Source organism: Entelurus aequoreus, linkage group LG09, assembly GCF_033978785.1.
Source record: "Entelurus aequoreus isolate RoL-2023_Sb linkage group LG09, RoL_Eaeq_v1.1, whole genome shotgun sequence".
NCBI classification, from domain to species: domain Eukaryota; kingdom Metazoa; phylum Chordata; class Actinopteri; order Syngnathiformes; family Syngnathidae; genus Entelurus; species Entelurus aequoreus.
The window spans coordinates 20,881,992-20,896,526 of NC_084739.1; the positions used below are offsets into that span (position 1 = coordinate 20,881,992).

General features: G+C 44.1%; 1 protein-coding gene across 1 annotated transcript in view; it reads left to right on the forward strand.

Annotated features, from left to right (window-relative positions):
- LOC133657839 (THAP domain-containing protein 2-like) overlaps nt 1-13,875 on the forward strand; it is a 36,345-nt gene extending 22,470 nt beyond the window's left edge. Inside the window, exons 2-4 of the mRNA XM_062059623.1 lie at nt 12,801-12,900; nt 13,318-13,510; nt 13,696-13,875. Coding sequence (XP_061915607.1) covers nt 12,801-12,900; nt 13,318-13,510; nt 13,696-13,875 — 473 coding nt within the window. The remainder of the gene's footprint in view (nt 1-12,800; nt 12,901-13,317; nt 13,511-13,695) is intronic.
- The last annotated feature ends 660 nt before the right edge of the window (nt 13,876-14,535 follow it).

Genomic DNA, 14,535 nt, shown 5'->3' on the forward strand with positions numbered 1-14,535 from the left:
TTGGTTGCACTAGCTCGTTGTAGTGCAGGATAAAAGAGCAATAAGGTACAGATATAAATAAATAGATTACTGCACAGATAAATATATTGCACTTTTGCATATGCATCCACGTTTACGGATGCATGTTATGTTGTCTTTATATTCCAGACTGTAGTTTATGGTTTGAAAGAGCATTTAGCTGAGCATTTCATGTTTAATTATTGAAGAAAAAATATATAATTCAGTTTGAGCTGCATCTCTCCAGCAGGTTTGTGCAAAATTCTGAATTTGGAATTGAAATTGGATACATTTTAAGAATTGTTATTTGAAGTGAATTGACACCCCTACCGTACAATATGTTGAATCGGAATTACAGAAGTGGAAACAAATTCAGAAAATGTTCTTACAGCCAAGTAACATGATTGTTTTGCTTAACAAATGCATCCATCCATCAATCTTCTTCCGCTTATCCAAGGTCGGGTCGCGGGGGCAGCAGCTTAAGCAAAGAAGCCAAGTTTTCCTCTTCCCAGCCACTTCATCTAGCTCCTCCTGGGGGATCCCGAGGCATTCCCAGGCCAGCTGGGACGAGCCCTACACGCCTCCCTAGGGAGGCGTTCGGGTGGCATCCTGACTAAATGCCCGAACCACCTCATCTGGCTCCTCTCAATGTGGAGGATCAGCGGCTCTACTCTGAGCTCCTACCGAATGACAGAGCTTCTCACCCTATCTCTAAGGCGGGGGTCAGCAACCCGCAGCTCTTTAGCAACGCCCTAGTGGTTCCCTGGAGCTTTTTCAAAAATGGAAAAATATGGGGGAAAAATATATTTGTTGTTTTAATACTGTTTCTGTAGGAGGACAAACATAACACAAACCTTCCTAATTGTTAGAAAGCCCACTGTTTAATATGTTTGTGTTTATGCTTCAGTGATGAGAGTATTTGGCCAGCGCCATTTTGTCCTACTAATTTTGGCGGTCCTTGAACTCACCGTACTTTGTTTACATGTACAACTTTCTCCGACGCTGCCACAGAAAGATGTGTTTTATACCACTCCTTCTTTGTCTCATTTTGTCCACCAAACGTTTCATGCTGTGCGTGAATGCACAAAGGTGATCTTTGTTGATGTTATTGACTTGCATGGAGTGCTAATAATCCATGCTAACATGCTATTTATGCTAGCTGTGTGTACATATTGCATCATTATGCCTCGTTTGTAGGTATATTTTAGTTCATTTAATTTCATTTACTTATGTCTTCTGTGTATTTTAATTGATGTTTGCATCTCTCATGACACATTATCTGTGTGTAATATTGGCTGCATTTCTGGTTGTGTGCCATCCGGACGGCGTCTCCGGGCGGGTGCTGAGAGACTGCGCTGATCAGCTGGCTGGTGTCCTCACCGACATCTTCAACCGGTCCCTGTCCCAGGCCACCGTCCCATCCTGCCTGAAAACCTCCACCATCATCCCGGTCCCCCAAAAGAAAAACGCTGTCAGCTGTCTGAACGACTACCGGCCAGTGGCACTCACTTCTATCACAATGAAGTGTTTCGAGAAACTGGTCCGGACCCACATCCTCTCATCCCTACCGCCCGCATTGGACCCCCATCAGTTTGCCTACCGAGCCAACAGGTCTACAGAGGACGCCATCGCTACGGCTCTCCACTCCGCCATGTCCCACATGGAGGGGGGCGGGGGGAGCTATGTACGGCTGCTTTTTGTAGACTTCAGCTCTGCATTTAATACCATCTTACCTGACAGACTGGTGACCAAGCTAGCAGACCTCGGAATATCCAACCCCACCTGTCTCTGGATTAAAGACTTCCTGACTGACCACCGTCAGAGGGTGAGGATGGGTACCCACACCTCCACAGCCCTCAGCCTCAGCACCGGCTCACCTCAGGGCTGCGTGCTGAGCCCCCTGCTCTACTCACTCCACACCCACGACTTCACAGCCACCCACCCCGGCAATCACATCATAAAGTTTGACGATGACACAACGGTGGTGGGCTGCATCTCTGGGGTCGACGAGACGGCATACCGGGACGAGGTGGAGCAGCTGGCAGTGTTGAGCAGGGCGAACAACCTGAAGATGAACCAGCTCAAGACCCAGGAAGTGATCTTGGACAGCAGGAGGAGAAAAACTACCATACTGCCCCTGTACATCGACGGGGGCTGTGTGGAAAGAGTCTCATCCCTACGCTTCCTGGGAGTTCACCTGGAGGAGGACCTGTCCTGGAGGACCAACACCACGGCTATCGTCAAGAGGGCACAGCAGAGGCTCTACTTCTTGAGAGTACTCAGGAATCTCCACCTGAGATAGGATCTACTGGTGTCCTTCTACCGCTGTTCTGTGGAGAGCATCCTCACATACTGCATCTGCGTATGGTTCTGCAGCTGCACAGCAGCAGAGAGGGTCGTCAAATCGGCCCAAAAAATCATCGGGAGCCCCCTCCCCTCCCTGGAAGAACTGTATAACTCCCGCTGCCTGAAGAAGGCAGCCAACATACTCAAGGACCCATCCCACCCCGGCAACACCCAGTTCGATCGGCAGACGTTTCAGAACCATGCAAACGCGCACAAATAGACTCAAGAACAGTTTCTACCCCCGGGCCATAACTGCACTAAACGCAGCTGGAATGTAAAAAAAATAAAAATAAAAAATAAAAACTCATGCCACCGGTCAATCACGATCCGGGACTGTGCAATCAGCGATTACACGCCAACTGGTCAATATTTATCATATTTATTTACATATTTTAATCCAAAATAAAATGCCTGCACAGCATAGGAGGTAGGAAATGCTGACTCCCACCCCCTCAGCACACTGGGAACCAGCATTACTCCTCTCTAGTCAGTTCACAAGTCACTTTATACTTTTTACTGTCTCGTTTTTTTTACATTGCCTCTTAGAGTGGTCTTAGGCCATATTGCATATTGTGTATATTGTGCAATGTACCTTAGGGAAGCAACCTAAATTTCGTTGGACCTGTACCTGTACATGCACAATGACAATAAAGATCATTCATTCATTCATTCATTCATTCATTCATGTTGTTCCAGACCACAGCAAATGTTACCATGTTGTTCCAGACCACAGCAAACATTACCCAGCTTGCAAAGATTGTAATAAATCCATTAGAAGAAGACAGCCTGTCCTTTCCTTTCCACACACATCTATACCTTTGGCAGTTTTAAGCCAGTAATTTCCAGGAGTTATTTAACCCTCTGAGACACTTACCTAATGTGTTCCCTTCATTATAACACTTATATGGTGCAACGCACAGGGCCAGTACCTTGTACGGCCCTGATGAGACGGAGGAGGACCCAGGCCCGGACACCCCCCACAGTGCCTGGAACCTCCAAGCACCACCGGCGCAACCCCGGGGCAGACCGTCGGAGGGGGGACGCGTGGCGTGGAGCGCTACCTGGACACAAGTCGAGGGACTGATCACCCTCGGCTGGGTCGCCCGGGAGAGGGTGTTTGATTAAGACCCGAAACACCCTATGACTCCGGGAGAATCACTGATGATGTGTCCAGGTTGCACCGTAAGGTGTATTTATGAAACCGATCCAGTATGGCATCGCCATTGACTTCCAGGAAGAGGCTGGATGACAACCCCGAAAGAGTGGTGACAACTGGAGAGACAGTTGACAGCTCGGAAAGACGGCAACCGGGGCAGGGAGGGGTAGCATCCCAAGTTGCAGCTCCCGCAAGGGAGCGCCCATATAACGCTGCGAAAAACCCTGAAGACACATAAGATCAAGATAGGCTGCCTGAGGAAACCCATGGTGCAACGCACAGGGCCAGTACCTTGTACGGCCCTGATGAGACGGAGGAGGACCCAGGCCCGGACACCCCCCACAGTGCCTGGAACCTCCAAGCACCACCGGCGCAACCCCGGGGCAGACCGTCGGAGGGGGGACGCGTGGCGTGGAGCGCTACCTGGACACAAGTCGAGGGACTGATCACCCTCGGCTGGGTCGCCCGGGAGAGGGTGTTTGATTAAGACCCGAAACACCCTATGACTCCGGGAGAATCACTGATGATGTGTCCAGGTTGCACCGTAAGGTGTATTTATGAAACCGATCCAGTATGGCATCGCCATTGACTTCCAGGAAGAGGCTGGATGACAACCCCGAAAGAGTGGTGACAACTGGAGAGACAGTTGACAGCTCGGAAAGACGGCAACCGGGGCAGGGAGGGGTAGCATCCCAAGTTGCAGCTCCCGCAAGGGAGCGCCCATATAACGCTGCGAAAAACCCTGAAGACACATAAGATCAAGATAGGCTGCCTGAGGAAACCCATGGTGCAACGCACAGGGCCAGTACCTTGTACGGCCCTGATGAGACGGAGGAGGACCCAGGCCCGGACACCCCCCACAGTGCCTGGAACCTCCAAGCACCACCGGCGCAACCCCGGGGCAGACCGTCGGAGGGGGGACGCGTGGCGTGGAGCGCTACCTGGACACAAGTCGAGGGACTGATCACCCTCGGCTGGGTCGCCCGGGAGAGGGTGTTTGATTAAGACCCGAAACACCCTATGACTCCGGGAGAATCACTGATGATGTGTCCAGGTTGCACCGTAAGGTGTATTTATGAAACCGATCCAGTATGGCATCGCCATTGACTTCCAGGAAGAGGCTGGATGACAACCCCGAAAGAGTGGTGACAACTGGAGAGACAGTTGACAGCTCGGAAAGACGGCAACCGGGGCAGGGAGGGGTAGCATCCCAAGTTGCAGCTCCCGCAAGGGAGCGCCCATATAACGCTGCGAAAAACCCTGAAGACACATAAGATCAAGATAGGCTGCCTGAGGAAACCCATGGTGCAACGCACAGGGCCAGTACCTTGTACGGCCCTGATGAGACGGAGGAGGACCCAGGCCCGGACACCCCCCACAGTGCCTGGAACCTCCAAGCACCACCGGCGCAACCCCGGGGCAGACCGTCGGAGGGGGGACGCGTGGCGTGGAGCGCTACCTGGACACAAGTCGAGGGACTGATCACCCTCGGCTGGGTCGCCCGGGAGAGGGTGTTTGATTAAGACCCGAAACACCCTATGACTCCGGGAGAATCACTGATGATGTGTCCAGGTTGCACCGTAAGGTGTATTTATGAAACCGATCCAGTATGGCATCGCCATTGACTTCCAGGAAGAGGCTGGATGACAACCCCGAAAGAGTGGTGACAACTGGAGAGACAGTTGACAGCTCGGAAAGACGGCAACCGGGGCAGGGAGGGGTAGCATCCCAAGTTGCAGCTCCCGCAAGGGAGCGCCCATATAACGCTGCGAAAAACCCTGAAGACACATAAGATCAAGATAGGCTGCCTGAGGAAACCCATGGTGCAACGCACAGGGCCAGTACCTTGTACGGCCCTGATGAGACGGAGGAGGACCCAGGCCCGGACACCCCCCACAGTGCCTGGAACCTCCAAGCACCACCGGCGCAACCCCGGGGCAGACCGTCGGAGGGGGGACGCGTGGCGTGGAGCGCTACCTGGACACAAGTCGAGGGACTGATCACCCTCGGCTGGGTCGCCCGGGAGAGGGTGTTTGATTAAGACCCGAAACACCCTATGACTCCGGGAGAATCACTGATGATGTGTCCAGGTTGCACCGTAAGGTGTATTTATGAAACCGAAAACGGACGGCGTGGCGAAGTTGGTAGAGTGGCCGTACCAGCAATCGGAATGTTGCTAGTTACTGGGGTTCAATCCCCACCTTCTACCATCCTAGTCACGTCCGTTGTATCCTTGGGCAAGACACTTCACCCTTGCTCCTGATGGCTGCTGGTTAGCGCCTTGCATGGCAGCTCCCGCCATCAGTGTGTGAATGTGTGTGTGAATGGGTGAATGTGGAAATACTGTCAAAGCGCTTTGAGTACCTTGAAGGTAGAAAAGTGCTATACAAGTACAACCCATTTATCATTATTTATTTATATAAGGCTTTTTAATTTTTTTCGGCTCCAGACAGATTTGTATTTTTGTATTTTTGGTCCAATATGGCTCTTTCAACATGTTGGTTTGCCGACCCCTGCTCTAAGGGAGAGCCAGACGGAGGAAACTCATTTCGGCCGTTTGTACCCGTGATCTTGTCCTTTTGGTCATAACCCAAAGTTCTTGACCATAGGTGAGGGTAGGAACAACAATGTTAAACAAATGTTTTGGCTCAAATACTAAAAATACATCACAAACACTCAAGCTAACCACATATTCCCTACATTTTAATACAATTGGATACGTTGAAGACCTCTATAAAAAAAATAGGAGCTCAGAGTAAGGACGCTGCCCGTCCACATCGAGAGTAGCCAGATGAAGTGGTCTGGGCATCTGGTTATGGTGCCACCCAGACGCCTCCCTGGGGCGGTGTTTTGGGCACGTCCAACTGGTAGAAGGCCAAGGGGAAGACCCAGAATATGTTGTGGAGACTAAACACTAAACAATGCTGGGTTATTTGGATAACCCAATTTATGAGTTGCTAGTGTCGGGTTAAATTTGAGTTAATTTATGAATAGCAATCCATTTTTTGGGTTATAAGGGTATTATTTTAACTCAATTTCTGGGTTTTCAAAATGATGAACCATTTTTGGGTTGTTTTTCAGCGAGTAACGCATTTTTGGGAAAAAGGCTTTTTTTATTAAAAAGATACTTTTTTCGTGAAGGGAATTTTTATTATGGAGGAATCTCACTAATATTATTGACAATCACCCAATATTGAGTTAGCATAACTCAAGTTTTGGGTTAAACAATTCAACCCAATAATTTGGTGGGGAATAACTCAACATTAAGTTATCATAACTTAACGTTTGGGTTAAATAATTCAATGCAAAAGTCGGGTTGAAAAAATCAACCCAAAATGTTGAGTCAAAATAACTCAAATAAGAGGGTTTGTCCTTTTCTGAACCAGCAGTTGGGTTAAAATTGGGTTATTTTTTAACTCAACATTTTTTAGTGTGTACGTCTCCAAGCTGGACGAAGTGGTTAGGTAGAGGGAAGTCTGGGATTCTCTGCTTAGGCTGCTGCCCTTGCTGACCAGACTCGAATAAGCAGAATAAAATGATAAAGTAAAGAATTTTGGGGAACAAAGTTTTTTTCTACAATTTTCCATAATTTAAAAGTTATATAATACATCAAATTACATTTTCAGATTTTTTTATGGAGGATGATTTTATTGGTTATCTGTTACGTCTGAGTCACATTTTACTGCGCGTATTGTTCTCCCAAGATGCAGCAGGAACTCCGGAGGCAATGTGTAGGTAAGGAAATTATTTAATGTCCATAAATCAGACAGGATACAAACAAAAGCAACGTGTGCCGAATGCACGGAGAGCAAAGCTAAAGCTTAGCAAAAGGAAAACAAGGATAGGAATCGAAAAGGTAATGGCGTAACGTGTTGCATGGAAGCAAATTAGAAAGCCAGACAGTATGTGGTGAAAAACAGGAATACGTAGCTCTCTGATTAGTGCCCGGCAGCAGGTGAGCGTGCCGAACACTAATCAGAGGCAGGTGAAACCAATCTACTCCCATGGCAACCAAAACGCAAACCCAGGGGTGCTCAAAACAGGAACTGAGGGAGTCAAAGACTAAATAAAACATGATCCAGGCCACGGATCATGACATTATTGATAAAATAAATTGCTGTAATTTAAATTAAAGGTGTTCATCAGGTTTAAAAAAAAAAAAAAAAAACTCTCTTAAACAACACATCCTTTATCTCGTTTAAGAGGTATGAAGTAAAGCATGACTCTAGAATACATCATTATTAAAATTCATGTCACCGAATTTGAATTTGGGGTATAGTCTAAATTCAATTCGGAATTTGTGTGAGTGACAGGAAGAAAAGTGTGAGAAAATCCTTTGGCGGCACCTGTTGGTCTGTAAGTATAAATCTCAATATCGCAAATATAAGACCACTCATTTTTTTTCCAGGCTTTTTTGGGGTAATAATATTGTCTTATATACAGGTCAATATTGTATGAAACTGTTAAGTCAACTGTTGATTTTCTTCATGGTCAATCAAGGGTATTTATTCAAATGTATCTTATTCACACTCTTTTAAAATGTGAGCAACACTCGCTGTCACTTATTAAAGTAGTTCTGGCTAACAAAAAAGGTGCATAAATTGTTATTGACAACTTTGTATTGTGCGTTATTGTCAAAAGTCGGCCATTCCACACAAAGTCTGTCATTCTGATACATCATTGCATGTGCGGTATACCTTCATGGAGCCTCGACAATGCATCTTTTTGACAGACATTGATCGGGTTAACATACATTTCCCTTTGCACTCTCTTGAGGTGTTTGTGGTTGCCGTTCAAGACAAAGTGCAAGACCTGCCCTGAGTGCTTAAAGGCCTACTGAAATGATTGTTTCTTATTTAAACGGGAATAGCAGATCCATTCTATGTGTCATACTTGATCATTTCGCGATATTGCCATATTTTTGCTGAAAGGATTTAGTAGAGAAAATCGACGATAAAGTTCGCAACTTTTGCTCGCTGATAAAAAAAGCCTTGCCTGTACCGGAAGTAGCGTGACATCACAGGAGCTAGTATTCCTCACAATTCCCCATTGTTTACAATGGAGCGAGAGAGATTCGGACCGAGAAAGTGACGATTACCCCATTAATTTGAGCGAGGATGAAAGATTTGTAGATGAGGAACGTTACAGTGAAGGACTTGAGAGGCAGTGATGGACGTATCTTTTTTCGCTCTGACCGTAACTTAGGTACAAGCTGGCTCATTGGATTCCACACTCTCTCCTTTTTCTATTGTAGATCACAGATTTGTATTTTAAACCACCTCGGATACTATATCCTCTTGAAAATGAGAGTCGAGCACGCGAAATGGACATTTAAAGTGACTTTTATCTCCAAGACAATACATCGGTGACACACTTAGCTACTGAGCTAACGTGCTAGCATCGTTCTCAAATGAAGATAGAAACAAAATAAATAAACCCCTGACTGAAAGGATAGACAGAAGAGCAAAAATACTATTGAACCATGTACATGTAACTACACGGTTAAAAATTATCAGCCTAGTAAGGCTTAACAATGCTGTTGCTAACGACACTAAGGCTAATTTAGCAACTTAGCAACCGGAACTCACAGAACTATGTACTCTCTCCTTTTTCTATTGTGTATCACGGATTTGTATTTTAAACCACCTCAGATACTATATCCTCTTGAAAATGAGAGTCGAGCACGCGAAATGGACATTTAAAGTGTATTTTATCTCCAAGACAATACATCGGTGACATACTTAGCTACTGAGCTAACGTGCTAGCATCGTTCTCAAATGAAGATAGAAACAAAATAAATAAACCCCTGACTGGAAGGATAGACAAAAGAGCAAAAATACTATTAAACCATGTACATGTAACTACACGGTTAAAAATTATCAGCCTGGTAAGGCTTAACAATGCTGTTGCTAACGACGCTAAGGCTAATTTAGCAACTTAGCATCCGGAACTCACAGAACTATGATAAAACATTAGCGCTCCACCTACGCCAGCCAGCCCTCATCTTCCCATCAACAGCCGTGCTCACCTGCGTTCCAGCGATCAACGGCGCGACGAAGGACTTCATCCGTGGGTTTGGCGGCAAGCATCAGCTAGGCGTCTTCTATCAGGGTAAGTAGTCCTTGTTGTGTTGCTGTAAGTATTGTACTTAGCCGCTAAGACACCGATCGATCCCACCTACAACGTTCTTCTTTGCAGCCTCCATTGTTCATTAAACAAATTGCAAAAGATTCACCAACACAGATGTCCAGAATACTGTGGAATTTTGTCGAAGAAAACAGAGCTTTGTGTATTGTGTCCAATAGGGCCCAAACACTTCCGTGCATTTTATGACGTCACGCGCATAAATCATATCCAAAGGAGATTTTCAACCGGAAGTGTGGCGGGAATTTTAAAATTGCACTTTATAAGTTAACCCGGCCGTATTGGCATGTGTTTCAATGTTAAGATTTCATCATTGATATATAAACTATCAGACTGCGTGGTCGGTAGTAGTGGGTTTCAGTAGGCCTTTAACCTTATATCAACCGCAGCTCTCTGTAATGTCTATAATGCAATTAATTAAATATGAAGGGGGTGAAAATGGCTGAACAGTCCATGTAAAGATGTGAGGAAAGCGTCCGGACTTGAATTTGTTAATAGAGTGGACCATCATTAGTGCAATGATTGCATCGAGCCGTAGGACACTAAGGTTGACACAGGGAAGTAGAGAAACACCAAGAGCGGTAATGAAAGCATGAATCCATGATGCAAATGTTTGGTGAACATGTTTACTGAGTAAAGCAAAACGCTCTGAAAGGCGCCGGTGTTGTGAAGGTGCATCTGGAAAGATCCACACTTAAGGACATGCACATTGCAAGAAGTTGTATTAATAACATATTATATGTCCCGGCAAGAAAATCTGCGTTCAAAGAACTCCGGCTTATTAGTGATTCCCAGAGCCCCAAAAAAGTCTGCGGGCTATAGAGCGTTTTCTATTCGGGCTCCAGTACTCTGGAATGCCCTAGTTAGAGATGCTACCGCAGTAGAAGCATTTAAGTCCCATCTTAAAACTCATTTGTATACACTAGCCTTGAAATAGATCCCCTTTTAGACCAGTTGATCTGTCGTCTTTTTCTGCTCTGACCCCAGCTACCAGCTACCAGTGGCCGTGCCCCTGGGGGTTCCAGGTTCGATCCCCGCTTCCGCCATCCTAGTCACTGCCGTTGTGTCTTTGGGAAAGACACTTTACGCACCAGCTCCCAGTGCCACCCACACTGGTTTAAATGTAACTTAGATATTGGGTTTCACTATGTAAAAGTGCTTTGAGTCACTAGAGAAAAGTGCTTTATAAAAATAATTCACTTCACTTCACTTCATCTCCTGCGTGGAGAGGTTATTAGGTGACCACAGATGACGCGCTAGCTGTTCAAAGTCGGGACCCGGGGTGGACCACTCATCTGTGCGTCAGTTGGGGACGTCTCTGCGCTGCTGACTTGTCTCCACTCAAGATGATCCCATGCTGGCCCCACTATGGACTGGACTCTCACACTATTAACTCGATCCACTCGACGTCCATTGCACCGGTCGCCAAGGGGACGGGGTAGTCCCCACATCTGCGGTCCCCTCCAAGGTTTCTCATTGTATCCCATTGGGTTGAGTTTTTTCTTGCCCTAATGTGGGATCTAAGTCGAGGATGTCATTGCTGTTTGTGCAGCCCTTTGAGACATTTGTGATATAGGGCTATGCAAATTAATGTTGATTGATTGATTGATTGATTGATTGATATCTACTTTATTAAAAAAAAAACGGCATTTAAAAAAAATGCAGGTCGACAATTGAACAACTGAATTCAATTTACACAGTCCTTTAAGTCATCCAGCAGTTCTAAAATGTTTAAATGATATTGCTGAATAGACCATATGTCCATTTTTTTTTTTTTCTGAAAGTCCAAATATGTCGGCACACACATGTAGGATGAGGGAATATCTCTTCACTTATTTTCTCATAGTCATTTTTGTATGACTGCTACAGTTTGCACACACATTTTAAACATACTAAAATAGACACAAAACACTAGACTTTCCAGCAAGATTGTCGACTTCAACACCATCTTTTGCGATGACTTCCTTCTGAAATTTCAAAGTAATGCTCACCCTCTTTGTCAAATTACTGCCACTCAAAACTTTCTTTGGGCTTTTGGTTATTAAGTTGTCAGACTTAGGAATGGGTACCTAAACTTCTTTAGGTACCGACCAAATTCCGTACCGATTTGAAGAGCATCAAACAGTACCATATTTTGATACTTTTATTGCACGTGAGTATGGTTCATAGAAAGCGCTCACAAGTACACTAAGGCGCCACTTTTGATAATGTTGTAGCTCAATGCTGATTTGTATCGGCCATGCCATATACATGCTACCAATTAAAAAAATAAAAATAAAAACATTCTACCAATTACCATTAGCTACTTTACATGGCAATTTCAACAATTCCAAATTTGGTATTGAAAACTACCACTAATATGTAGGTTACAATAAAAGAGCAAATGTTTAATAAATACAATAATTACAGGCCTGTAGGCCTTAACAAAAGACAATACTGGCATATTCAGCTAAATGGCAAAGACTACTTCCAGGTTACAGTACCATAGTCTATAATCTTCTACATGTCTTGAAATCGCAACTGCATGCAAAGTCTGCTATATAATACTTGCAAATGGGATTTAACAAAAGTGATAAAACAACTGAACAACACCGTTATTATTTTCAGCTGTTAAATGTTAAATACAACGCTCGGACCTGGCGGACAAAAGGAGCACGTTCAGTGGAACATAGATATATATCAGTAGATGGCGCAAGGCGGAGTCTCCAGCGTAGTTCACCGGCGGCCATCTTGTGACGGTCAACTATTCTGGTACGTTCTATGGTAGCTGTTGTAAGGTGAGTGATCTGCACAAACAAAAATACTCTTAACTCGCTGAAATCTTGACGGATTTACAAACGGTTTTGTTTATTACACACGTTATTAACGTGGCTATGATTCAGGATGCTTGGACATGTTGAAATTGCAGCTTTTCTGTTCGAAAAACGACTTAAAAAATAAGGTTGTATGTTTGTCCCTGGCCAGCTGTACCTATTAACGTTAGCTAAGTTAGCTGAACAATTTTGTTAGCTCGTTTCATGGGAAAAGGATCAGTGGGAGAGGCAGAATTGCTCTTTCTTTTCAACATAACTTAAGTTGCACATGATTTCCAAGCGGTTTGGTTTGTTAAAAACATCTTACATTATGATACAGGAAATTGCTGGCTTTGTGTTTACAGAACTACGCCTACCAGTGAAGATGCCTGACTTTTGTGCAGCCTACGGATGCTCTAATCGCCGTAGTCTCAAAACGAGAACCCGTGGGATCACCTTTCACCGGTAAGATATGACAATATTATGACTATAATTAGGATAATCGTTAGTTACTTAGTGGATGTATGTACAATACAGGTCCTGCTACACAGGAACAGCGGGGCTATGTGAGATAATAGTATTGCAAGATTGTTGTTGACCCAAGGCTTTTTACACAATTGAATGTTTCTTTTGGACACCTTTCTTATAACTCTTTTAGTGTGGTTGTCTTATTCTTAAAGTACATACATGCATACATGCACATACATGCATACATGCATACATACATGCATACATACATACATACATACATACATACAATTACCCCAAAAATATGATAATTTAGGTGTGTATTTTTGTCCTTACCCTTAATGTTAAAGGAAAGAAGGGTGGAAAATGTTGACAATAATTTATATATCTGGCTACCTTTCTCACGTTTTTAAGGTTTCCCAAAACCGGAGAGAGGAAGAGGCAGTGGGAACTTGCCCTAAGAAGGGATGGTTTTGTTGCCTCTGGCAGGACAGTGCTCTGCAGTGAGCACTTTAGGAGTGAGGATTTTGACAGGACGGGGCAGACTGTCCGGCTTAAAGATGGTGTTGTGCCAACAATTTTCAACTTTCCAGCTCATCTTCAAAGGGTATGTGTATCATTGACCAACAAGAATTCAAGGTGTATAAGATTGATATATCAATATATAAATATGTGATTAAATGTCACACTTTAGTTTTTCTTTCTGCAAGTTTAGGAAGAAATAATGTGTTGCTTATTACAGCACATTTTAGACACTCAATATGTTTTTTTTCACTCTTATGTTTATTTTAGCCGATAGCAACAAGAAGCACAACCACTGCTAGAAGAGCGGAAGACAACTTGCCAATAACCTTGAACCTTGAAGCCCCATCTCTCCCCACCTGCCCCTGCTTCCTACATCCCCTCCACACCACACCAAGTTGTTCTTGGGCTTTTTTCGACTACAGGAACTCAGCGCACCGTGCTGTGTAGTGGTAACGCATTTCAAAGGTTCTGGATTTGTTTCCAAATCCAGAACCTAAATACAAAACCAATCACAGACCTTCATGGGTTTCTAGAAAGTTTCAGGTTATGGAAGGTATTGGTTAGGAATGGGACGATATGAAGATTTAATGTCAAAATATTTGTGATAAATGAGACAGAACTGGCCAGGACCTACTGTCTGTGAGATAATTTTATGTTGGTTTGGTTCTTCTGATAAAGGTGTGAATATCTATGCTATTGTCATTAGTTGTGTCCCTGTCATTCAAGCTAAGGCATTGCTAAATTAACAACTCTTAGCTTACAGAGTGGCAACATGAGACAGATTTTTATATATAAAATGTAAATATATTTAAATTTTAAAATGTATTATAAAATAACATAAATATTAACAATATAATAAAATAAATGGAATTGTATTTATTTATTTATATATATATATATTTTTTTTTATATATAAAAAATATCTCGGTAAATGTGTAATATAAATACTGTGTGTGTGTGTGTGTGTATAGCTATTGCTTTACCTATCTGCTTAATATTATTTTCATATGAAAGTCCATTATAAGTATGCAGTATCATAACTACATCTCTGACGTTTATAACAAACCAACCCGTTTGAAAATCGGTTGAAAATTGAGCAAGCTATGG